Source organism: Coffea arabica, chromosome 3e (assembly GCF_036785885.1).
Source record: "Coffea arabica cultivar ET-39 chromosome 3e, Coffea Arabica ET-39 HiFi, whole genome shotgun sequence".
NCBI classification, from domain to species: Eukaryota; Viridiplantae; Streptophyta; class Magnoliopsida; order Gentianales; family Rubiaceae; genus Coffea; species Coffea arabica.
In genome coordinates this window covers 42,618,142-42,642,272 of record NC_092315.1, presented here as the reverse complement: position 1 = coordinate 42,642,272, position 24,131 = coordinate 42,618,142, and the positions used below count along the sequence as shown (strand labels likewise).

At 34.3% G+C, this 24,131-nt stretch overlaps 3 protein-coding genes across 3 annotated transcripts; all 3 read left to right on the top strand.

Moving 5' to 3' along the window:
• Positions 1–1,547: 1,547 nt before the first annotated feature.
• LOC113737661 (endochitinase EP3-like) lies at positions 1,548–5,944 on the top strand (the record flags this gene model as incomplete). Its single annotated transcript, XM_072083909.1, has 3 exons — positions 1,548–1,941; positions 2,534–2,588; positions 5,644–5,944. Coding segments are annotated over 3 exons (750 nt in total), but the record flags the coding sequence as incomplete, so codon positions are not given.
• Positions 5,945–11,014: 5,070 nt separating this feature from the next.
• Positions 11,015–12,977, top strand: LOC113736852 (endochitinase EP3-like). Its single transcript, XM_027264027.2, has 2 exons — positions 11,015–11,467; positions 12,398–12,977. Exons 1-2 carry the CDS (start codon positions 11,059–11,061, stop codon positions 12,808–12,810), a joined length of 822 nt encoding a protein of 273 aa, XP_027119828.2. The 5' UTR covers positions 11,015–11,058; the 3' UTR covers positions 12,811–12,977.
• A 5,966-nt stretch (positions 12,978–18,943) lies between these two features.
• On the top strand, positions 18,944–23,224 carry LOC113736856 (endochitinase EP3-like). The gene is made up of 2 exons (XM_027264030.2): positions 18,944–19,420; positions 22,740–23,224. The coding sequence occupies exons 1-2, from the start codon at positions 19,012–19,014 to the stop codon at positions 23,150–23,152; spliced, it is 822 nt and encodes a 273-aa protein (XP_027119831.1). The 5' UTR covers positions 18,944–19,011; the 3' UTR covers positions 23,153–23,224.
• The last annotated feature ends 907 nt before the right edge of the window (positions 23,225–24,131 follow it).

Genomic DNA, 24,131 nt, shown 5'->3' with positions numbered 1-24,131 from the left:
GTTTGATAAAATTTTATATGTCCAATACTTTGCATGATACGGTAAAGATCGTGCTTTAATTGTAAAGCTTACACCCTTTAAAATGTTTTTTTTTAAGCCAAATGAAAAGTATGTGTAGCAGGGCAGCCCGTGGATCTAGAATGGTACAAATATCATCTGTGTTCTAACTCAAACACGAGACTGAAATAGGACTACAACAGAGTTTGGCGTCATTAACATCAGATGATACAGACAACATCAAGTTATCTTTTTTGCACGCATTATATTTGTGACTTGTGACTTGTAGTCACAATTGTTGATATCAATTGGCCAAAATTTTTCTTTTCCACAATTCCCATTCCGAATGCCAAGAAGAAGGTTGCTACTTTTTGACAGTGCCAAAGTCAATCGGTTAATTGAAAGTCAAGCACTAATATTGCTTTTTATATCCATTCCATTCAGTGCTCAACTTCAAGATTTCCAACAATAGCAGTTCTCCATACTTCACACAAGCTGATCACTTTTCCAGTTCTCTATGTCATAAATATCCTTCTTACTCAAACAATTTCTGTCCACATCCTTTCCTCCCTTTTCAAGTACAAAAATGAAGAATTTTCTGATCATGGTTTTCTCCATTGCAGTTCTTGTCAATGTTTTTAATCTCGGACCGGCCAGCGAATCGGAGAGGGGGCCGGTTCACGGTCCGACCGACAGGTTCAACGGTTCAACAGTTTTTTTTTTTTTTGTACTTCACAGGTCTTCACTTTATAGTCTACACTGGAACTTGACGGCTAATGTACAATCTAACATGGTTATTAATAACTTAAGTCCCTAAAATACATTCACCAATATAACTTAAAAGTTAAATCTAAATTTAAGTTGAGATAATAATAAATTTTTTAAAAGTTATACATGAAACCTGGAATGATAAATATAACTAAAATATCATAATTCACTCCAAGTTGTCATAAATTCATTACAAACATAAATAGATATAGTCCAAATGTTCATCAATTATCACAAACAAAAACACAAAAATAAATAAAATAAATGTTAACATTCTTTCACAATTCTAAAAAAGTCCATAAAAAGTTCAACTCATATTCAAGGCAAACAATTCGAATAACAAACTTCCATCATTGGCATAACAAGGCAACAGCATCCCCTTCACAATTTCATCAATTGAACCTGAAAAAATTTAAAAGTTTATTACAAAAAATATAAATCTAATTGGTGAAACTAAGAAAAAAGCCAAAAATTTTAGGGATTTTTTTAATTTAATCTAATTGGTGAAGCTTGGTCTTTTAGGGTTTTTTTTATTTAATCTGATTTTAGTTTTTTTGTTAAGTTAAGTAAAATTCTACATAACAAAAGCTTGTCCTTCAGTTGTGGTTTAGTGGTAAGCATACCTTATTATGGTCATCAAGACTAGAGTTCGAATCCCAATAGCCTCCATTCTTGTTATTGTTTTGAATGTGAGGTTATTGTTTCAAGTTTTTAGCGATTCACACGGTTTCCAGCAGTTTTCCACTAGCTTCCGGGTTTGATACTGGACCGGATTGGTGCCGCGGTCGGTCCTGAAAACATTGGTTCTTGTAGGGTCCTTTTCCCCGCTGATTTCAAGCCAAAACTGTGACTCTGAACCAGATTTATGCTGCAGCCAGTGGGGCTATTGTGGCACCAGCGACGACTATTGTGGCAAAGGCTGCCAGTTCGGCCCTTGCACCGCTGCATCAGATGGTGGTAATAATGGTGTTTCAGTTGCTGATGTTGTGACAGACGCTTTCTTGAGCGGGACTTCTGATCAAGCTGCTTCAAGCTGTGCTGGAAAAGGGTTCTATACTGCATCGGCATTTCTTGAAGCTCTGAATTCGTATTCTGAGTTTGGAACAGTTGGTTCAGTTGATGATTCTAAAAGGGAGATTGCTGCCTTCATTGCTCATGTGACTCATGAGACTGGACGTAAGCTTTGAACAACTCCACCAAGGAGATTTAGTTTTTTTTTTTTGAAATTTTTAGTAACTTTTCTAAGTCTGAGATCCTATTTACTAAATCTTTGTACAGTTCTACATAGGATGTTGTCCTGTGCACTGTTGTCCATGAGCTTTCTTCAAAGATAACGACATTAATATGAAATACTTACTAAAGTCAAATAACTTAAAATGACCCACCTAAAAAAAAAAAGAAATTTATCATGAGGGTGTGTCTCTTATAACTGGGCAGAGGGGTTATTGTTTTCCTTTTTCTTTTCTACTTTGTTGTATTGGTTATTTATTTAGTCTGTGATTACATGTAACTTTACAATATCTTTATAACATATGGTCCCTTCTTAATTATTGATGACATTGTTTTGGGGTTGTTCTTGATTGATTATTATAACTGACTATAGATTCTGATTTTAAATAATCAATTTTTTTATTTTCTCATTTATTTTTGTATTTAGATTATATTTTTTTTAATAGTAAAAACATCTAAAATCCATGATGTATCAATGGCTTTCATATATGCAATTGAATACAGTGATAATTGATACAGACTTCTCTACATTGCGCAGATTTGTGCTACATAGAAGAGATAGACGGCCCCTCCAAAGATTACTGTGATGAGATGTGAGAACCCGGAAAAATTTTATATGTTTTCTAGACATTATTTTATTTCCTGTCTATAAATTTATACTTTTCTTCAATATATTAATTTTCTATACATTTTTATAAGTGAATATAGTTTTCAAATTATTTTCTTGATATAAGTTAGTGTACGTTAAATTTGAAGTGTAGTATTGACGTGGGACCCGCTAGTGCGGAAAGTTCGGTGAAATTCGACCAATTAGGTTAAGTTTGGGATACTGAGATTAATTTACTAGGTGCTAAGAGATAACTAGAGGCTACTAAATGGATTGGTGTGAGAGGACAAAAGGATAACCATGTATTAATTGAAGTGACAAGTGTCACTTGGAGATTTATTCTTACATTTTGACCACTATTCATTACTTTACCAAATAAATCAAAAAATTGCCCAAAATTCATCCAAAATTGAAAGCTTCTTGGCCGGCCCTCTTTCTTGAGAAAAGAAGAAAAATCTCTCCACTTTCTTACTTCTAAACTTGCTCAATCTTTCATTCCAACCGTTTAATATTCAAATTACTCCATAAAACCTCTTAGTTTAGTGGTGTTAAGGTTGGTTGTGAAGTGGTTTGGAAGGCCAAGGTGTTAAATTGGATCTTTTCTTGGGTTTGCAAGGTATGTGACCAAGGAACCTTCCCTTTGATCCTATTAATGCTCAATTGGTACCTTATGTGAGTTAAAGAGATAACTTTAGGTGTTGTTTCATGATTTTTGATAGAAATTGGTGAAGTTTTACATTTATTCATGATTTTTCTGTTTTAATATGATGAATATTGTGTGGCCATGTATGATGGTTGGGAATGGTTTAGAATGAAGCCTTAGTGTGTAAATTGTAGCTATTTGCGGAAAATTTCTGCTTTGAACCGAAATTTCCAGGTTAGGGTTCCAATTTCTCACTATTCTTCCCGGCACTGTTGGACCTAGTTAGAGGCCGAATTAGCCTTAGGTTAAAACATGAAAGTTGTAGATAATGATGTTTTATAGTTGTCTGAAAAATTTCAGGCCAATCGGAGCAATGTTGCCTATGAAAAGACTGAAATACCCCTGCTGCCCTGTTTCTACCCGAACATGCTAATCAGCTTCTGTAATTGGTTGTTTTGACCAGGAATACTACTGATTTGGTTGTCAATGTCTTCTTAAGACTTATATCCTTGTATCTTAGCTTTTAAATGGCTTTGGAATCACTTGAATTGGAGTTGTATATGCTGAGAGATGACTGAATGAATCAGGACTGCCACAGTAAACTTCGAATTGGAAAACCTGGGGATATTTTGGTAAATTTGACCTAGATACATTGCAAACTGGACTGAGTGGCCTTCTTCAACATTGTACCCCTTTCTCCTAGCTTCGAAACGGTGTACATTACACCTCAATCCGATAAGTGTAGCTCCTGTTACGTCTGTTCCGCTCAGTAACGTTAAAACTGTCTTTTGTTTTCCAAACTAAACTTCATTTCCGCACATGTCATTAGCTTGATTATAATGAGTTTATATTGTGCATGACTTTGGGATTGATTGAGGAAATAATGAAGCCATAAATGGCTGGGAAATAGGTAAATACAAAGGGCGTGCTGCCCAAATTTTCGCTTGAGGGCTAAGTTTCTATTTGAACTTGTATACTTTTGTTTGGCCAATACCATGACCGGTTTTCCATTTTATATCATGACGTTTAGTCTATACTAGCTGCTTGGGTATGAGTTGATTTTGAACTATCTAAACGATTCCAAAAACAATATTTTAGCCTATCTCATTGGAGTCCGAGTTGTCTTTGGTCCAAGTGTTTTCCGCAGGACATTTTATAACCCGTTTGAGTTCATTTTGCGTTTGGTTTATGAAACCCTAGTTATTTCTGTCCTCCGATCCAAATATCCCCTTTTCACTATAAAGGCGTCTTTATATGTTTTACTTATCATTTGCCGGTTTTTCTTTGATTTCACTTACTTGTTTGCTCGATGAACTGTAATATTCTCTCTCGTTTAATTTTAGGTTTTCTCGGTGACTAAGGGTCATATCCGGAAGGATATTTTGCACGTTATTTTGCATAACTAGGTGAGTGTTCCTTGTTTGTTGTATTTTCTTGCCTTCATGACTTGTATTATTGTTTGATAACGTGTTAAGTGCTTTCAATGATTTCCAAAACGAGTTTTCTAAGCGAGTGTGTACTTTATCGCACTCGTCCTAAAGAAATGTGAAATTTTCAACGATCTAATGATTGATACATTAGTTGTGCATGATGTAAGCCTTTTGGCTGAATTGGGCCCTGCCCTTCGTTACCGATCGACTCGAGCCAGAAGCGGACTCGGTCCAGAAGCGGATTCGGTCGGGCGATATGGTGACCCTGGGTGTGAGCGTTGGTATACTCGAGTATTACCTTGTAGGTTGGTGGAGGTTGGTGGAGCCTGGCCAACGTCCAGGAGGGGGGTGAATGAAACAAAAGAACGAATGAGGGTTTTATTTACAAAAGAAAAATGCATTTCAAAAGATTGAAGGAAGAAGGGAAATGACCGGAGAACAAACGAACGAACGAACGAACGAACGAACGTATCCTTTTATTGTATGTGTCATTATCACTTTCTATTGTAAATGTTTCTTGACTTATTGTTTGATTTATGGCTTGATCATATGTTCAGAACCTCACTGAGCTTTTAGCTCATCCCTTTAGTTTTGTTTTCCTTAACAGGGGAAGGCACGCAAGGATGAGAGCTTGGAATAGACTAGCTTGGTCTAGCTCTTGGTTTTGTAATGGTTCTCGCCCTAGTGCTTGGCACGGGCTGGTTGTATGGTGAAGTGAGAACCTTTGTACATTTGATGGTTGTACTTCCTTTTGAGATAGCAATGTATATAAGTTTCGCTTAAGTTTTGGATTGTTGTATGTTATTCCTTTTGTTGCATTCCGGATTTGCTTGAGGAACGACTGAGTTCCGGCGAGAGCTGGGCAGGCAGTCCGCCGAACCCTTTGGTTCGCCTCAGGTGGAGGTGGGGCTGTCACATGAGAGCAACACTCAGTACCCATGTGTGCATGGCAAGGGATATTACGGCAGGGGTCCATTACAAATATCATGGAACTTTAACTATGGACCAGCAGGGGGAAGCATAGGGTTCAATGGACTAAATGAACCTGAAACTGTGGCCACAGTTAATGTTATTTCATTCAAAACTGCCTTGTGGTTCTGGATGAACAATTGTCATGATCTTATCATTTCTGGTCAGGGTTTTGGGGCTACAATTCGTGCCGTTAACGGACAGCTTGAATGTGATGGTGCAAATCCGGACGCTGTTAGTGCTCGTGTTGAGTATTATACTGAATATTGTGACCAGTTGGGTGTTGATCTCAGGTGCTAGGGTACTTGTAAGAGCTTCGAAACTAATAAAAATTTGCAGAAGTTGAGTACCTTTGTAGTTCTTTGACAGCATAAGTTGTGAATTGGAAATCGGATAACTGATTTCAACTCAACTTCTTGGAGTATCTGCAATTATTAAATTCTATTTTTGATCCCTTATCATGTTTGACTTTCTTGTTTCATTTTCAACACATTTCTTTGTCAATGATTTGGTGATCACATCTTTCATTTATGGATTTTTTTTAACGGTTGCTAATAAGGCACTCGTTAACATATTTAACGTTCATCTAATCTATCATGTATATACATCTATTAACAATTATTAACCTTTCTTGCATTTATATATTTTTCTTATTTAATTTTATCTACTGTCTCTTGTATTTATTTATTTTTTCTAATTAATTTTACATTTCCAAAAGCATGACGCCTGAGATATATTTTAATGACGCTCTATGGACACCTGTTAGACAGATCTTTCATTTATTATTATTCTTCTTCATATTTTCATATGCTATTGGCAAAATTTAGTTGTGGTTTATGCCTTTCTTTCACCAAAATGCCCATAATACATTTGTATGCACTGGGGGAGACAATCAATGAGATGAAGACAAACAATTTTCACGGGTAAAGTTTGAGAGAAAATAGGGAAGAAATTTGAGGACACTTTGAAGTTAATCTTTTACAATAAATAAACAAAATTTGTGAGAAAACAATAAAGTGCCTTGAAGATTGCCGAAATTTGGCCTCAAATCTTGGTTCTCCCAAATTATATATTTAATGAAGCCGTCATGGGCGGCTCTGATTGGGTGACGATTACGATACTAAAATACAAGAACAAAAATGTCTTCGGTTGCAAATTTAGTAGTTTCATTTAGAGTTTATTGTTCGTTAACTAACAATTAGAAAGATATCCAACGGATAAAACAAAAGAAGTTTCTCCACCATCTCTCTACAAAACCTTCAAGACAATTATTTTGTCCTCCATGGAGGAATGCCTTCCTCCCTCTGTTTGACTTCTCTTTTTTTTTATGTCGAATAAATTATAGTGAGACTTTCTAGTGAGAATTTTCTTCTCTACTAAGATATCCTAGTGAGAGTTTTATTTAGATAATTTTATATCTTGTTTTGTTAGATTTGAGAGCTTTTCAGATTTGTATGTCAAATCTTGAATTTCTTAACTTATTTTCTCAAGTCTAAAACTAGATTTGGAGCTTGAACCACTTCAATATAAAATCTAACGGCAATGATATGCATAAATATTTATTGACAATGATGATATGCACATATATTCATTGGGGGCAGATGATTTATCTGAATTTGGAATATATCAGAGGTAATAAGATAATTTTTGCTAACTTTTATATATCTTGCATCTAATGATTTTTCACTATTGCATGTTGGATGCATTTTCAGCCATTATTAGTGCAATTTGTATGTTTTTTAATAAAGAAAAAAGAGTTTTTTGTGCCTTTCCTTACCACATCGCACCTCGTCAAGCCCTCCAATGACCTTGTAAAGGTGAAATAAGTCTCCACAACTTGTTCGGCATCTCAGACTAATAATAATAATAATAATACGGAAAAATCATCAATTTGGTCCTTGAACTTTTTCACTTAAATCAATTTCATCATTTACGATTTTTTTTACCAATTTAGTCCTTAAACAATTTTATCTGGTTCAATGTGGGATTTATTGGGTAGCGCCACCACATTTTATGTATTTCCCACGACGGACCAAGGGTATAATTGGAATGATAGGTTTAGCTGTCTAATTACAGTTATTATAATAGCAACTTTGACATAATGAAGGAAAAGAAACCTCTGAAAATTGAGAGAGAAGCTGGGTTTCATAAGGATTAAAATTTAAGAAGTTGTTTCTGAAAATGGCAAGTAGGGTCGATTCCACAAGTAACGGGTAAGAAGTTGTTTCTTTCCAAGTCAATAAAACAAAATTGGGGGATATTTAATGGAATGAAAATTAAAATAAAATAAACAAAATTCAAAAGCTAACTCGCCAAGTACAATTCACTAAAAAAAGTAATTAACAAAATTCTACCCAAAGGATCAACTTTTCAGGCACGGTCCAATTAAATGATCATCGATGCAAAAATATTTCACTCATTCGTCACTAGGTTGGTTATAGCTATCAACAAATTCTGACTGCCAGTTTTTTCTTACTTTTTCGATAACCAAGGTACGACCGTTGACTGCTTCTCTAATCAGAAAATAACCCTAGTTACGACCGTAGGAATTTAATTATTGAGTTGCATTAACGCTAGAAAAATCCAACCCTAACCAATAAATACGCTAAGAGGGTTTATTTAAATTAGATCTTACGTTTCCCAAACATAAAGCCAATTATGATGGTTGTCACTAATTATCAACTAAACGAACAATTACGGATTCAATTTAGTTAACGCGACAGTAGGCTATTAGATTAAATTAAATATCCGGCTGTTGATACTCAATTAATAAAATAACCATACACAGTTAATCTAGGAAACACACGAATAGTAATGGATTGGGAGAAATAGTGAAAGTTCGATTAGATCTCACAGATGTTATGGACTGCGCCATCGCGTTGACCTTTGGGTAGCAGAGAAACCTAACCGCTCCTCATCACATCAATCTCGCGTGATTTGATTGATTCCATCCACTTAATTACCAAAAAGTTGGGAAAGATGAAATAACGACGAGACAAACGAAAAGTCTTGCTTCTTTTTTGGTTTCGTGTTCGTGCTGGAGAAAAGTAAAGAAAAAGGTCTAAAGAAAGTCGTCAAAAGCAAAACAGAGAGCAGATCGTCTACCCAGGGATACAAGAAACTAAAGCTAATCTCCTAATCCCACGTGAATCTGGCTTTTTCAATCCTCCCCCGAGTGGCCGCTGCAAGACAAAACGTAAGAGAACTCAAAGGCTCTCTGCAAGACTCAAACTACTTGTCCTTTTCACCTCTGCAGCCCACGAGAAAATAGCCGCTTTGAAGACTTCCTAATTCCCCACTTTGTCTACTAGTCTCGCGGGGTCCGGCTTTGTAGACTAGTGCCCCTAATTTTCCTCCTTATTGGTTGTTACCCAATTCGCTGGAAATTATTGCCTTTTTGTTTTAACGCACTTCCAGCAGCGTCCACCTTTGAGGAGTCTCTTTGTGGTTTCTAGCGTGGGTACGCGCTGAAATAAAAAGTCTTCTGAAAATTTGCCTTGAGAGATCACCTTCAACACCAACCGCCTATAATTTACACAAATATCAAATATGAGCAAAGCTGCACTACTTTGCATGATAAGTAGCCAACATTATGACCAAATAACAGCACTTATGGTGCCCAATTATTGCTCTATCATTTTATTTATACAGTGTATTTTATTATTAAAAATATTTATATTTTATTTATCGTATATTAAACTTTCATTTTAAGTTTGTGTGCTTTACTTGCTAAGGTTTTTTTTTTTCTGTTGTTTCTTGATTGTCAATTTGCCCCACCCTCCCCCCGCCAAAATCAAAATCCTGCATTCCTCACTAGCCACACATGCTCATAGAGAGAGGATATAAGTAGCATCCTGTTTAGGAATAGCAACAAGTGGTTTTAGGGGATGGGATGGAGGTATCCATTTAATGTTGGAGGAGAAATATTCTCCAATGCCTCCATCCCCTCCTGCATTTTCTCCCATCCCATTGATTCCCAATTGGCACCCATCCCATTGCATCCCTAATCATGTTGCTAAATGTTGTAATGTCATCCAAACTAATGTATTTCTCTGCTCGTTCTTTTTTATTCCTGGAAAATAATATGCTTCATCGTTTTCTTAATAGAACTTTTTTTTGCTTAATATTCCTCCTCCTCCCAAATAATGACGAAATTGCCCGTAATTTTTTATGTAATTGATTATAAGCATGGTTTGACTTGATCATAAGAGGATAGAAAACTTAAGCATCATAAATTTCTTGGCCCGGGGAAGTTGCCTTTCAGTAGAAAAAGAGCAAAGAAACCAAAACTTGAAATTTGGTTCAGAATGTTTTTCAAAATCAATTACTTAGTTGGGTTACCATTTTGATATCTTCAGTAACAAGGGTTTGTTTTGGTTTTTCTGAATTTTGCGAATCAAGAATAAAGCCAGAGCAAAATTAGTTAAAACTATGGTCGATTTGAGAGTTTAAGTGCAAATATTTAGAAAAAGAAAAGTACATTAACTCGCCCAATTTACTGCAAGATGTTTCTTGACATAGTCAGCAGCCACTCTAAAATTGTCATTTGACCAACTAATTAATGATAGGGAAAGACTTGTATATTTTCACGACTCTGCATGTAACGATATGTCGATAATTCAGTATGACCTAATACTATTTATAAACTATAGTGCTGACATTTTGGAGCATTTCATTGCCAACAATTCAACACGTCCGACAAGCATCTCAAATGAAACATATATGGTCATAGCGTGTACTAACAAAAGCCACATAATGTTGTTATGCATGATATATATGTCGGCTGCTTTATTCTTTCTTAATTTTTCCAAAAGCCGATGAACACTTATGTCAATTTATAGAACTATTTCTTTTTTTTTTTTTTCATATCATTTACCCTCAAAATTTTTCTAATACATGTTTTATAAGATTTTATTTCTGGAATTGCAATTAAAAAAATAAGTATGTCTCATATTTTTTTCCGTTCTAACTCAAACACAATTTTGAAGTATTACTAAAACACAGTTAGGCAAATAAACTCAATAACAAGCATGAAATTAAATGATTTAGGCAACTTCAAATTATATTTTTGCACACATTATAGTGGGGACTTGTGAGTCTACATGCCTTATTCTCACAATTGTTCATACGAATTGGCCAAAATCTTTCTTTTTGACCTTTCCCATTCTAGAAACCAAGAAAGAAAGTTTCCGCTTCATTGACAATGTCAAAGTCAATACACTCGATAGATGTCAACCATTCACGCTTTCGTCTTCTGTTCTGTTTTCTTTAATTGCTCAAATTTAATATTTTCAACAATAACAGCTGTGCATGCTTCACACAAGCTGATCAGTTTTCAGTTCTCTTCCCTATATATACCCTTTTTTCTGATACAACTTCTGCCCACAAGCTTCTCTCCTTTATCAAATCCAAAAATGAAGAGTTTTCCAACCATCATTTTCTCCATTGTAGTTCTTGCAGGAGCCTTTCCACAGCTGATTTCAAGCCAAAACTGCGGCTGTGCACCAGACTTGTGCTGCAGCAAATTCGGCTATTGCGGTACCGGCAACGACTACTGTGGCTCTGGCTGTCAATCCGGCCCTTGCACTGCTGCTCCGAGCAGTGGTAATAGTGGCGTTTCAGTTGCTGATATTGTGACGGACGCTTTCTTTAATGGGATTGCTGATCAAGCTGCTTCAAGCTGTGCTGGAAAAGGGTTCTATACTCGATCAGCTTTTCTTGAAGCTCTGAATTCGTATCCCCAGTTTGGAACCGTTGGTTCTGTTGATGATTCTAAAAGAGAGATTGCTGCTTTCTTTGCTCATGTCACTCACGAGACTGGACGTAAGTTTTGAATAACACTAGCTTGGAAATTAAATTTTGAAGATATTTTCTACTTTTTTAGTAGCTCCTGTGAATTTCTAGATAGTATATCTTGGAATCTCCTGTGCACTATTATCCAAGAATTTTTTCTTCAAAAAATAAAACTTGGATATGAAAGATTTATTACTGTTAAATAATTTATCATGATCAACAGAAGGATTATTATCTCCATATTCTTTTTACTTTTCTTGTAGTGGTCACTTTTATATCTACATAAGCAAGTTTTTCTGCCTTTACATTCCAAGCTTAAGGTGGTTGTATATTTTGCTGCATCTAAGAGTTGATCATGTGGCTTTGCTTAGCTTAATAAGTATTGCACATATTTGTTTCGGGTACAAGGTATTACGGTTACGTTTTAAAATTCATGCCTTTTCTACTTTTATCTTTTGGATTCCTTTTTTCTTTTCCTTTTTTTTTCTTTTTTTTTTTTTAAGTTAAGATTGGCTCGCTCATGAGTATGACAACTGACAGATACACATTTCCGAACTTCCAATTTACCAAGTAGAATTAACTATTTCACCTAAATTTGGCCGTAAATTAGTTCAAATTTATTAGCGAAATATATTTTAGACGTCCATGATACCTTTGTAATTTTTATATCACTGTTGGTCCCTTCTTAATCTTGCTATTGCCAATTTTTATTTATCTATCGTATAACCCTATAATGTCAAATCATTCTAAAATTTTACCTCATAAAAAGAGTGTTTACTTTAAGTCTGTCCAATCCAATTTTTACAAAATGGGATAAAGTCTTTTCTCACCAATTGAATTCATCAGTAAAACAATCAAATCTAAAAATTTACAAAAAATTCCAGACCTGCTGATTTTCTTTGATATTAACCCTTTATCAATCATTGCAATTGAGTGACAAAATTTCTTTATATTGCGCAGATTTGTGCTACATAGAAGAGATAGACGGCCCCTCCAGAGATTACTGTGATGAGAGCAACACTCAGTATCCATGTGTGCCAGGCAAGGGATATTACGGCAGGGGTCCAATACAGTTATCATGGAACTTTAACTATGGACCAGCAGGTGAAAGCATTGGATTCAATGGACTCAGCCAACCTGAAACTGTAGCTACAAATAATGTTATTTCATTCAAAACTGGCTTGTGGTATTGGATGAACCATTGTCATGATCTTATCACTTCTGGCCAGGGTTTTGGGGCTACAATTCGTGCCATTAATGGTCAGCTTGAATGTGATGGTGCAAATCCAAACACAGTTAGTGCTCGAGTTGAGTATTATACTGAATATTGTAGGCAATTGGGTGTCGAGACTGGTGATAACCTCAGATGCTAGGGTATTTAATCCGAGGAAAAACAAGTTTTTGACGTGAAATAATGTTGAGGTACACAGCTGATTGGGGGGAAAAGCAATAAATTGTTTAACTTTATTTGTTCTTTACAAGCAAAAGTTATGACTCTTGAAATCAAATAATTGATTATGTTGATCTTGGTTCGACTTAACTTGTTGGAGTGTTTTACCAACACGCATGTTCTTATTTTGATCCGTTGATAATATTTTTCGAGCTTTTGTCTTTGGTGTTTAAATCTCAAGGCATATCTTCATTAAAGATTCCTCACATCTTTCATTTTGTGTTCATGTTTCGATATGCTATTGGCAATTTTGGTAGTGATGTTTCGAAACAAAACAAAGGCTTATGCTCTAAAGCCCCCATGCAGCTGACAAAGAAAACGAAAAAACCCACAGCAAAACCAGTACTCCTAACACGGAGTTTAATCGCATATTCCACACTTTCAACCATAATCATGCAACCCAATTATACTATCAATAACATTATGACACTTGAATAAACAAAACATGATGACACTTGGATACGACCAATAATAAAGTCTTGTTTGGTTTTCAGCTTCCTATATTCAATGCATTTGCTTCCGATATACCCTGGGCCTCTTTAGGTTTGGCCCCTCTCCCTTAGTGTAGGATAAATTAGGTTATATAACAGTTGTCATCTCCGAAAAAAAAATATAAATAATTAGTGAATTTCAAAATCAGTTGTACCATAGGGAAAATTTCTTTTAGTATTGACATCCAAATTGGAGTTCCTCGAAATGGTTCCGATAGAAATAAGAATTTTGAACAGTATTTTTTCACTTGGCCACGGACACATAAAGTTTACAAAGGATAATTCCATCAACCTTGTTTTAGGTTTTTTACTTCATTTAGCTGCACCAAAGTTTTCAAACTTACTGTTACCTCTCTTGATTTAAGGTTTCCTTAACATGTTTGTTTCATGTTATATATATGTTACTTCCATGCTTACCCTTGCCATATTTTAAAGAATTTGGAACCCTTTTTTGTATCTCCTTTCCATTCCCTTTTTTCTATTTGAAAAGAGTTTGCACAATGCGTGCTAGAAGGTAATGATGGAAGTGGCATACTTTTGAGTACTTTTTCAAAAGCCTATTCTACTTACTTTAGCACACATTAAATTGTTAAGTGTATAGTTGAGTATATCTATATATTTGAATCAAAAGGGTTTTACGAATGCCTTTGTTTATGAGTTATAGCTCGGAAGTATAACATTTTCACAAATCTCTTATATATAATTTGTATCGCTTTGTATAGAAAGTGTCAATGGTAAACATAGAGGTAAAATTCAGTATTTACCAGCGTCATGTCATAATTTGAGGGGAACTATGATGAATTTGTTATAAAACTCAGAGGAGATTTGTTAAATTATCCCAATGTCCAAATATACCACATTATTTCCCCAAAAGGTTGCTTACTCACCTGAAAGATCTATAAGAAGAATTCAAAAAAAAAACCAAGAAGAAGAAGACGTGGCTAGGCCAGAAGATCTCATTCTTATCTTTGGCCCGTAAAGTAAACAAAAATCCTAGCTGGTCGCCTCCTAGTTGAGACAACTACTCGGAGATTGTTCTTGAAATTGCAAAGAGATATCAAAAGGTGAATGAAGGAAAAGGATTGCACTTCACATAACTGGCCATACACACCTGTTTATTCTATCACTAATAGAACTATATTGCTTAGCATTCAGCTTCCTCAATTCACCCTTCTTCTTCTTTTTTTTTTTTTTTTGGAGCAAATGATAAAGTTTTTATTGAAAACCCCATTAAACAGCTTGTATACAAGTGAACAACTCATCTCACCCTTCAACAACTTCAGTTTCACATAATCGGATAATTCGGATTACAAGGGACAACATTAACATTCCAAACTTTCTGCAAAGTCTCAGGATAAGTGGCATATTTCAACTTTGCTATTGATCTGTTTTTATGGCCAATTAGTGAACTGAACTTCGATACTTTACAAAATAAATTGGAGATTTTGAAAATGTACCGGAATCATTAAAATATAGGCATTGCATCCGGCAGTCAAGTAGGCATTCCACATAATCCAAAAGAAAGTAAAATGGTATGAGATTAGGTAGGGTATAGAGAAGCTTATAAGAAGCTAAAGACATGATTTAATAGAAATCAGTGGCTAACATGGTCAGCAATAGTAACAAATCCACTAACATTTACTATTAATGTATGGAATGTATAGACCCTTTGACAAAGATGATGACCTCTTGAGTATGACATTTAGTAGACCGAATTGATTGCGTTGTTAGTTAATTAAATCATCATAAATTCATTACATCAACTAGGTTCATCTACAAAGTCCTTTTGCCATTGCACTATTGATGTCTAAATCGAAATAAAGTACAGCCAATAGATTATTTTTCTTCATGAATCTTCTTCCTTTTTTTTTTGTCATAGAAAATTCTGATTAACTCCTACGTATGAGAATGGAAAAGCTGAACTATGAAGCGCCATAGTTGATCACTGGGCATCTATTTTCTAGGAAAACTTGTAATTGATTGCAAATCTACAATTTTCCACTTGCGCCAAGAGAATTTTTTCAATTTTGCACTAAAATATACTAAATTTGGGAAAGACTAAATGTTGATTTTCGTATACAGAATGCTGATAATGGAAGTAGTTGCAGCAGCGGTTTTGTTTTTTGTTTTTGTTTTTTTGGAAAGACAAACCCTGTACACGTTGGAGGGCTTCACTCCAAATTTTATTAAATCAGCAGTGGTTAAAATTGTTCAACCTGACTTGTCTCTTATGGCCTAAAGCTCCTCATAGTAAGGAAAATAGCTCGCTACAGATTTTTTGTTGTAGTAAGAGATTTTGCTCCTTTGTAAAGCTTATGTTCCAATGATAAACGGGAAGATGTTTCATTTGCTCAAAAAATAAAAAGAAAAAAAAATCTCTAAAGAATTGTTCAAGGATGGCAGTTTTCTTTGTTTTCTAGAATTTCAGACTTGTATATCGTCAAAATCCAAACAAAAATTAAGGACCATATGTTTTCAATGAACTAGATATTTCAAAATGAATTTTATCCTTGAGTGCACTAATTCTTAGTTGTTTAAACTACAATTGTCCAAATGATCGACTATCCATGGCTTTTGAATGTATCTAGAACTAGAAGTATGACATCACATTGCTGAGAACATATATATAGATCCATGAAGTATGTAATGGAGTAGCAAGTTGAAATTTGGAGGAGGAATAAGTTGGATGATATGAAGAGAGGAAATGGAAGTGAGCGATCCCATTTTGAGACAATTCACTTAAACTAAAAAAAAATGTTAAAATTCTTATGGCTAGAAATTTTCAGGGAGACTAATTCAACAATGGACCTATGTTTTCAGAACCGGACCGGATATCGACCCAGTCGAGCTCAGGGGTCAGGAGTCAGGGGTCAATGGGTTCAACTGAGCTCGAATGGGGTTAAACCGGATGACGTCATAAATAAAATTTATTTAAAATTAAAATATTATATGTAAAATACTTAATAACATGTTAATATTAATAAAGGTATATTCATATATATTTGATGTTTCAAATATATTTAATAAGAAAATACAAATAAATTAGAGCAATCAAGTAGCAATTTATATTATTTAATAAGCATTAACAAGTTTAGAATTAAAATTATGGAATTAATTGAAAAATAACACCAAACTTTAAGACAACATTTATAAAGTATGAAATATTTGATATATGTTAATAATTTTTAACAACTTAAGGATCAAAACATCATATTAAAAATATTCTGACCTTTCAAAAAAAGAAAAAAAAAGATCGGGTTCATTTTTCCGGTCAAATCGCTTCAAAACCCGGTCAAATCCGAGTTTTGACTTGGTTTGACTGAGTTTTTTATTTTCCAGTTTTAGGATTAACTCGAACCGGCCAACTGGTCGGTTCTTCGATCGGTTCGGTCTGAGTTTAAAAACAGAGCAATGGACATCAATGGGCATCTGTGAGCTGTGATTGACTTAAGCCACACTTGCACGGGGAGAGAGAGAACCAAGTTGCTACTACAAGTTGTAATATCACCGAAACCTATTATATTTCTCAATTCTTTCCTTTTTCTACAGAACATAATAAGCTTCTTCCTTTTTCCCCCTTCCTCTTTTTCCCAAATAATGGAGAAAATTGCCGTTGCATTTTTTATATAAGTGATTATAATTTATAAGCGTGGTTTCCTTTAATTTAATAAGATAATAGTAAACATGAGGAGAAAATGAATTGACTTTTTTTCTTATCTTAATTTTTAGCAAGGAGGTTTGCCCTGCCAAATTGTGAGCATATTTTCTTTCGAACTTCTTTGTCAGCAGAATTGTCTTTAGACAAGAACAGCAAAGAAACGAAAATTTGACTTTTGACTCTAGTTGTTTTCTGAACACAATTACTTACTAGGGGCACCAATTTGATATCTTCACTAACAATTCTTTTTTGGAAATACTGTTTATAAATTATAGCACTGAAATCCTGAATGAAAATGTTAAAAGCATTCAATTTGTTAAAGATTCAATCTAGCAGGGGCACTGCAGTTCAAAGCATTCTATGTAGTTATTTTACTTGATACTATTTGATTTACAAGTACATTATATTATTGTATTAAAAAATTAACATATGTAAATTAAATATTTCATATATATTTAAAATATAATATTTTGTTATGAAATGGGACATGATGCAAATGGACATGCCAGTATCCCCAACAAACACGTGAAGTGGAATGCTATCGTAACGTGTACTAGCAGAAGCCACATAGTTTTGTCATTCATGATATGCAAGTGGCCTAATTAGGATGCGTTTGATAAAAGTTAAGTGTGAAAATTGAAGTCTAAAATTTGAAATTTGAAATTTGAATTCGTTAAATTATTGAGTTGTTAAGTATTAAATCTAATATATTTGAATGCATATCATATTCAATGATAAGTGAATAACTTATCATTTAATTTTGAGAATAAGTTTTGCCTAGAAAATTCAATAACAATTAATTAATTCAGATGTTTAATCTTGGGTAAATTACATTTTACCCCCCTGTGGTTTTCCCTTGTTTTACATAACCCCTTTATGGTTTCCAAACCTATACATAACCCCCTCATGGTTTGGATTAAAGTATCAAAGTAACGGAAATAATCACTCGTAACGGAACTTCTAAAAATGTCAAAATTACCCTTATAAATATATGACACATTAACCCCGTATGATTTTTATATTTTACCATATAACCCCCTTATGGTTTAATACTTTACCATATAACCCCCTTATGATTTTCAAAATATACACATAACCCCCCTTGGTTAATACATAAATTTCAACTTTACATAAGGGTATTTTTGACATTTTAGGTGACCCCGTTATGAATGATCATTCCCGTCACTTTGACACTTTAATCCAAACCATAAGGGGGTTATGTATAGCTTTTAAAACCATAGGAGGGTTATGTGAAAAAATGCTAAACCACAGGGGGGTAAAGTGGAATTTACCCTTTAATCTTTGGTTATCAAACGGTCTGAATATATTAAGATTTGAATTCATTAAATTTATGTATTAAATTAGGTTATCAAACAGGGCTTTAATCCTTTCTTAGCTTTTCCAAAACTGACTGCCACTTATATTGCTATGTAAAAGTGTTTCTTTTCTTTACCATTTAACCTAAAATTATTCTAACACAGGTTCTACACTATTTTATTTCATGAATTGTAACTGACAAATTGAGATGTCTCATACTTTTGAGTGCTTGAACTCTAATGCAAGTGTGAAGTATGACTAAAACATAGTCAGGCAAGTTAATGTATTAATGAGCACTAAATTAAATGCTGTAGACAACTTCAAGTCATAAAATACACACAATAGTTGTGACTTGTGAGTCTACATTATTCAATTCCAAAATTATTGATATCAATTGATCAAAATCAATCTTTCACAAATACCATTCTAGAAACCAAGAACAAAAATTCCCACTTATTGACACTGTCAAAGTCAATGCACGAATTAAAGTCAAACGTGATTTCTGTTTTCATTCATTAGTCAACTTAAATTTTTTCAAGAATAACAGCTCTCCCTTCTTCACACAAGCTGATCCATTTTCCAGTTCTCCTCCCTATATATACCCTTTTTTCTCAAACAGCTTCTGCCCACATCCATTTCTCTTCCTTCAAGCACAAAAATGAAGAATTTTCCAACCATCATTTTCTCCATTAAGGTTCTTATCGGAGCCTTCCCACAGCTGATTTCAAGTCAAAACTGTGGCTGTGCACCAAACTTATGCTGCAGCAAATTCGGCTATTGCGGCACCAGCAACGACTACTGTGGCCCCGGCTGCCAATCCGGCCCTTGCACTGCTGCACCCAGCGGTGGTAATAATGGTGCTTCAGTTGCTGGTATTGTCACGGACGCTTTCTTTAATGGGATTGCTAACCAAGCTGCTTCGGGTTGTGCTGGAAAAGGGTTCTATACTCGATCGGCATTTCTTGAAGCTCAGAAGTCGTATTCTAAGTTTGGAACTGCTGGTTCTGCTGATGATTCTAAAAGGGAGGTTGCTGCTTTCTTTGCTCATGTCACTCATGAGACTGGACGTAAGTGTTTTCCACAACTCTACCAAAGAGAATTACTTTGGAACTTTCTATAAAATATTTTTAGTAACTTTTCTAAATGTTGGTACAATAACATATAGATTATTTTTCTGGACTCACACTTGGGTAAGTTCCATGTTCAAAAATTCAATAGTCCAAATTGTGTCACACCATTTGGTGAGATAGTAGAGCACACTTTGGTCTATTGGATTTTTGAAAACCGGATCTACCCAAGTTTTGACTATTTTTCTTTGCAATATTATCCAAGAACTTTCTACAAAAACTAAAACTTTAACAAGAAATACTTATTATTGTAATAATTTATCATGAATATGGGTGCCACTTATAATTGGATAGAGAAATTAGGGTTAATTGCACTTTATCCCCTTTAAGTATAAGCCGTTTCTCATTTTACCCCCCAACGTTTGTTTTTCCTTAGTTTACCCCCCTCCCCCGGTCAGCAATTGCACCATTAATTGCCATACGAAAAGGGCCGTTGGTTTTAGCTGAAAAAAATGCCCCTCAATGGTGTCTGATGCTTTTAGCCTACTTTTTCCCTCAAAGAGCCGTTAGTTGGTTTTAGCCGTTGGTTGGGTTCTACAAAAGGTGGTATTTTGCAGCCAATTTTTCTCATACATTTTAGCATATTCCAAAGTTCCTAAAATTTCTCTCCAAAGTTCCTAAAATTTCTCTTTGTCAACCAAAAGCATCATAAAATGTCACAAAGTGCTTCAAATAATGTTGAAAGATCACCCCAAAAAATGTGTGGATATGGTAAAGAGGCACCATTGTGCACCTTTTGGACACTTGAAAATCCGGGAAGAAGATTTTACGGCTGCTCAAATTACAATGTAAGAATTTTTCATTAATAATTTGTTAATATTGTCTTTAATTTGGCTCTATACCTGAATAAGTTAGAAAGAGTTTAAACAACTTTTTTTCTTTTATTTAGAACCGACATGCATGTGGGCACTTTTCATGGGTAGATCCTGAAGTTTGTAGCAAAACAAAAGAAGTAAGTGCAGTGCTGCAATCTAGACTGGTGGAGCAAAAGGAGAAACTAATGTACTTGCAAAGGGAGCATGAAAAATTGGCAAATGAGCATGAAAAAATTGAAAAGCAGTTATGAAGCCTTAGAAACAGGGATGTTGCTGCGATATGTTTATTAGTCAAAGAAGAGGTGTGGAAAGGTGGGGGAACAGGAGGTGTAAGTGATTGTGGCCACAAACGAAAGGGAAAATGTGTTGGATGGGCACGTGTAAAGGTCTTTTGTGACCTGGAATCTGAAGACTTGTTGGGCGTTGCAGTTAAGCAGAAAGGGGATAGGAAAAGTTGAGGGGATTCTAACTGTAAATGTGAAATGTGGGGCTCTTTTATTCAACAACGGGTTTATTTTTATGTTATCCGATAAATAAATTAGAATTTAAGGAAAATGAGCACTGTGTGAGTATAATGAATGAAAGTCATAAAGAACTGATATTTTATTCAATAACGGGTTTAAATTTATTTTTAACCGACAAGTAAATTTCTACTTAAGGCACCTTGGGTACTGTGTGAGCATAATGGACGAAAGGCATAAAGAACTGGTCTTTTTTTATTTTTATTTTATCCGATAAATAAATTTCTATTTAAGGCACCTTGGGTACTATGTTGTTGTAATGGAGGAAAGCCATAAAGAACTTGTTTTTTATTCAACAACGACTTAATTTTTATTATATCTAATAACTAAATTTTTGTTTAAGAAAAATGGGTACTCTATTCTTATAATGGATAAAAGCTTTGAAAAGTGGGGCTCTTTTATTCAACAATGGGTTTATTTTTATGTTATTCGACAAATAAATTAGTATTTAAGGAAAATGGGTACTCTGTGAGTATAATGGACGAAAGTCATAAAGAGCTGGTCTTTTATTCAATAATGGGTTTTAATTTATTTTATCCGATAAATAAATTTCTATTTAAGGTACCTTGGGTATTCTGTGAGTATAATGGACGAAAGGCATAAAGACCTGATCTTGTATTCAATAATGGATTTATTTTTATTTTATCAAATAAATAAATTTCTATTTAAGGCACCTTGGGTACTATGTTGTTGTAATGGAGGAAAGCCATAAAGAGTTGATTTTTTATTCAACAACGAGTTAATTTTTATTATATCCGATAATTAAATTTTTGTTTAAGAAAAATGGGTACTCTGTTCTTATAATGAACGAAAGCATTGAAAAGTGGAACTCTTTTATTCAACAACGGGTTTATTTTTATGTTATCCGACAAATAAATTAGTATTTAAGAAAAATGGGTACTTTGTAAGTATAATAGACGAAAGCCATAAAGAGCTAGTCTTTTATTCAACAATGGGTATATAAAGAGCTGGTCTTTTTTTTTTTTGTCCCGTGCCAGATGGAGGGAAATTTCCCTCTATTATTCCAGGGTAATTTTGGAAACTTGCATTTCATAAACTAGCATCTATGGGTATTTTGGGTTGTTCAGTATTTTCATAAGGATATTATTGTCTTTTCAATATTCCATTTATGTCCATTAGAGTTGACTGTTAGTTTTTGGGGTAGACTGAGGAAAAACAAACGTTGGGGGGTAAAGTGAGAAAGGGTCTATACTTAAAGGGGATAAAGTACGATTAACCCGAGAAATTATTACTTTCCGTTCTTTTTACCTTGTTGTAGCAGTCAACTTTATAATTTAGTAAGCATGTGATTACTTACAACTTTGTAAATTTTAAATCATTACTTACAACTTTGTAAATTTTAAATCACTTGTGGTCCATTCAAAAATATTGATGGCTCTTCTTTTCTTTTTCTTTTTTTGGCAAAATAAACCAAGCTTCAAAACTTTTCTATTTAATTATCATTAGTTTTATTGAAGCCAATTTCTAGTAATTTTATTATTTAGTAATTGGAGTTTTATTTCATAATTAATCATGTTGTTTCTTATTCAACGATTTTGATAAATTATCAATAGAGTATTAGGTGGAGTATTTTCTAAAAATTTAAGAGAGCCTAAAATAGTCTATAGAAAATTGATTAGATTTTTATTGTGGTGAGATTTTCTTCTTTGTTTGAAATATTAATGACATTTTGAGTTAAGTTATTTATTCTCTTTTCTCCCACATAAATATTTTTGTTTGTGATTCTTAAATCCTTTCAATTCTATAATTTTGCAATTAATTGTTATTAGAACTCATAAAATTTGTTTTCTACATTTTTCGTTATCATATCATCCGACAATCCTTGTCTTACCTAACGTCCATTTTTTCTTTTTTGGCAATTCGACGGAATGATAACTAATACGACTTCTCTATATCATGCAGATATGTGCTATATAGAAGAGATAAACGGCCCGTCTAAAAACTACTGTGACAAGAACAACACTCAGTGTCCATGTGTGCTAGGCAAGGGGTATTACGGCCGCGGTCCACTACAAATATCATGGAACTTCAACTATGGACCAGCAGGACAAAGTATTGGGTTCAATGGACTAAGTCAACCTGAACTTGTAGCCAGGGATAATGTTATTTCATTCAAAACTGCCTTGTGGTTTTGGATGAACAATTGTCATTCTCGTATCATTTCCGGCCAGGGTTTCGGGGCTACAATTCGTGCCATTAATGGTCGGCTTGAATGTGACGGTGCAAATCCAAACACTGTTAGTGCTCGTGTTGGGTATTATATTCAATATTGTCAGCAACTGGGTGTTGATCCTGGTCAGAATCTCAGATGCTAGGGTACTTCTGGAGAGCCGAAAGTGCTCGGAAGGGATTAATATGTTGAGATATAAAGGCTTAAAACTGATTGGATATTAATAAAATTACCAAAAGGTGTTTACCTTGCTCTTTATAAGCGAAAGTTGTTAAGTTTTGAAATCATATAATTGATTTTGTTGGTCTTGTTTCGATTTCTTGGAGTATTCACAAATAGGCATGTTCCAGTTTTGATCCCTTGATCATATTTGTCGAGCTTTCGACTTTGGTGTTTCACTCTCAACATGCCTCTCCATTGAAGTTTCCTCACGTCTTTCATTTACTTTTTATGTGGATGTTGCTGCAATATGTTTACTAGTCAAAGAAGATGTGTGGAAAGTTGGGGGAACAGGAGAAGTAAGTGATTGTGGCCACAAATGGTAAGGAAAGTGCGTTGGATGGACACGTGTAAAGTTCTTTTATGACTTGGAACTTGAAAACCTGTTGGGCGTTGAAGTTAAGCGGAATGAGGATAGGAAAAGTTGAGGGGATTTCAAAGTGTAAATGTGAATTTAGTTTTATGAAAGAACGTAGAGCTCAATTTACGTTTAATAAAAGAGGATGAAATTCAATGTATGTTAACATAATTTTTATTTCTTTTTAATTGAAAATAGTTATATTTATATTGCATAGTTATATATTTGTTTTTGCACAAGTGACAGATTGAAGCATCTTCTCATAATGTGCAATTTAGGTGGTTTGTGATGTTATAAGATATTCAATCAAATGTTATTTCTTGTCTTAATTTTAGTTATGACTATGCTACATATTTATTAAATAGACATACTATTATAATTAAAGTTAATATTTGATATTTTAGGATGCCATATATTTAAATAGAATAAAATTATTTTGAACATAACATATTAAAATAATTTTGGCACCCCCAAGGAAAAAATCTTGGCTTCGTCACTGTTTAGGAGGAAATTGGGGCCTATTGCTAACAAAAGATTATGAAAATTT

What these genes read in the sequence shown, in the direction of transcription:
- LOC113736852 (XM_027264027.2), top strand. Translation starts at nt 11,059, where the DNA reads ATGAAGAGTTTTCCAACCATCATTTTCTCCATTGTAGTTCTTGCAGGA. An exon ending in TGTCACTCACGAGACTGGAC is followed by an intron (nt 11,468 to 12,397) that starts GTAAGTTTTGAA and finishes TATATTGCGCAG; the next exon opens with ATTTGTGCTACATAGAAGAG.
- LOC113736856 (XM_027264030.2), top strand. Translation starts at nt 19,012, where the DNA reads ATGAAGAATTTTCCAACCATCATTTTCTCCATTAAGGTTCTTATCGGA. An exon ending in TGTCACTCATGAGACTGGAC is followed by an intron (nt 19,421 to 22,739) that starts GTAAGTGTTTTC and finishes TATATCATGCAG; the next exon opens with ATATGTGCTATATAGAAGAG.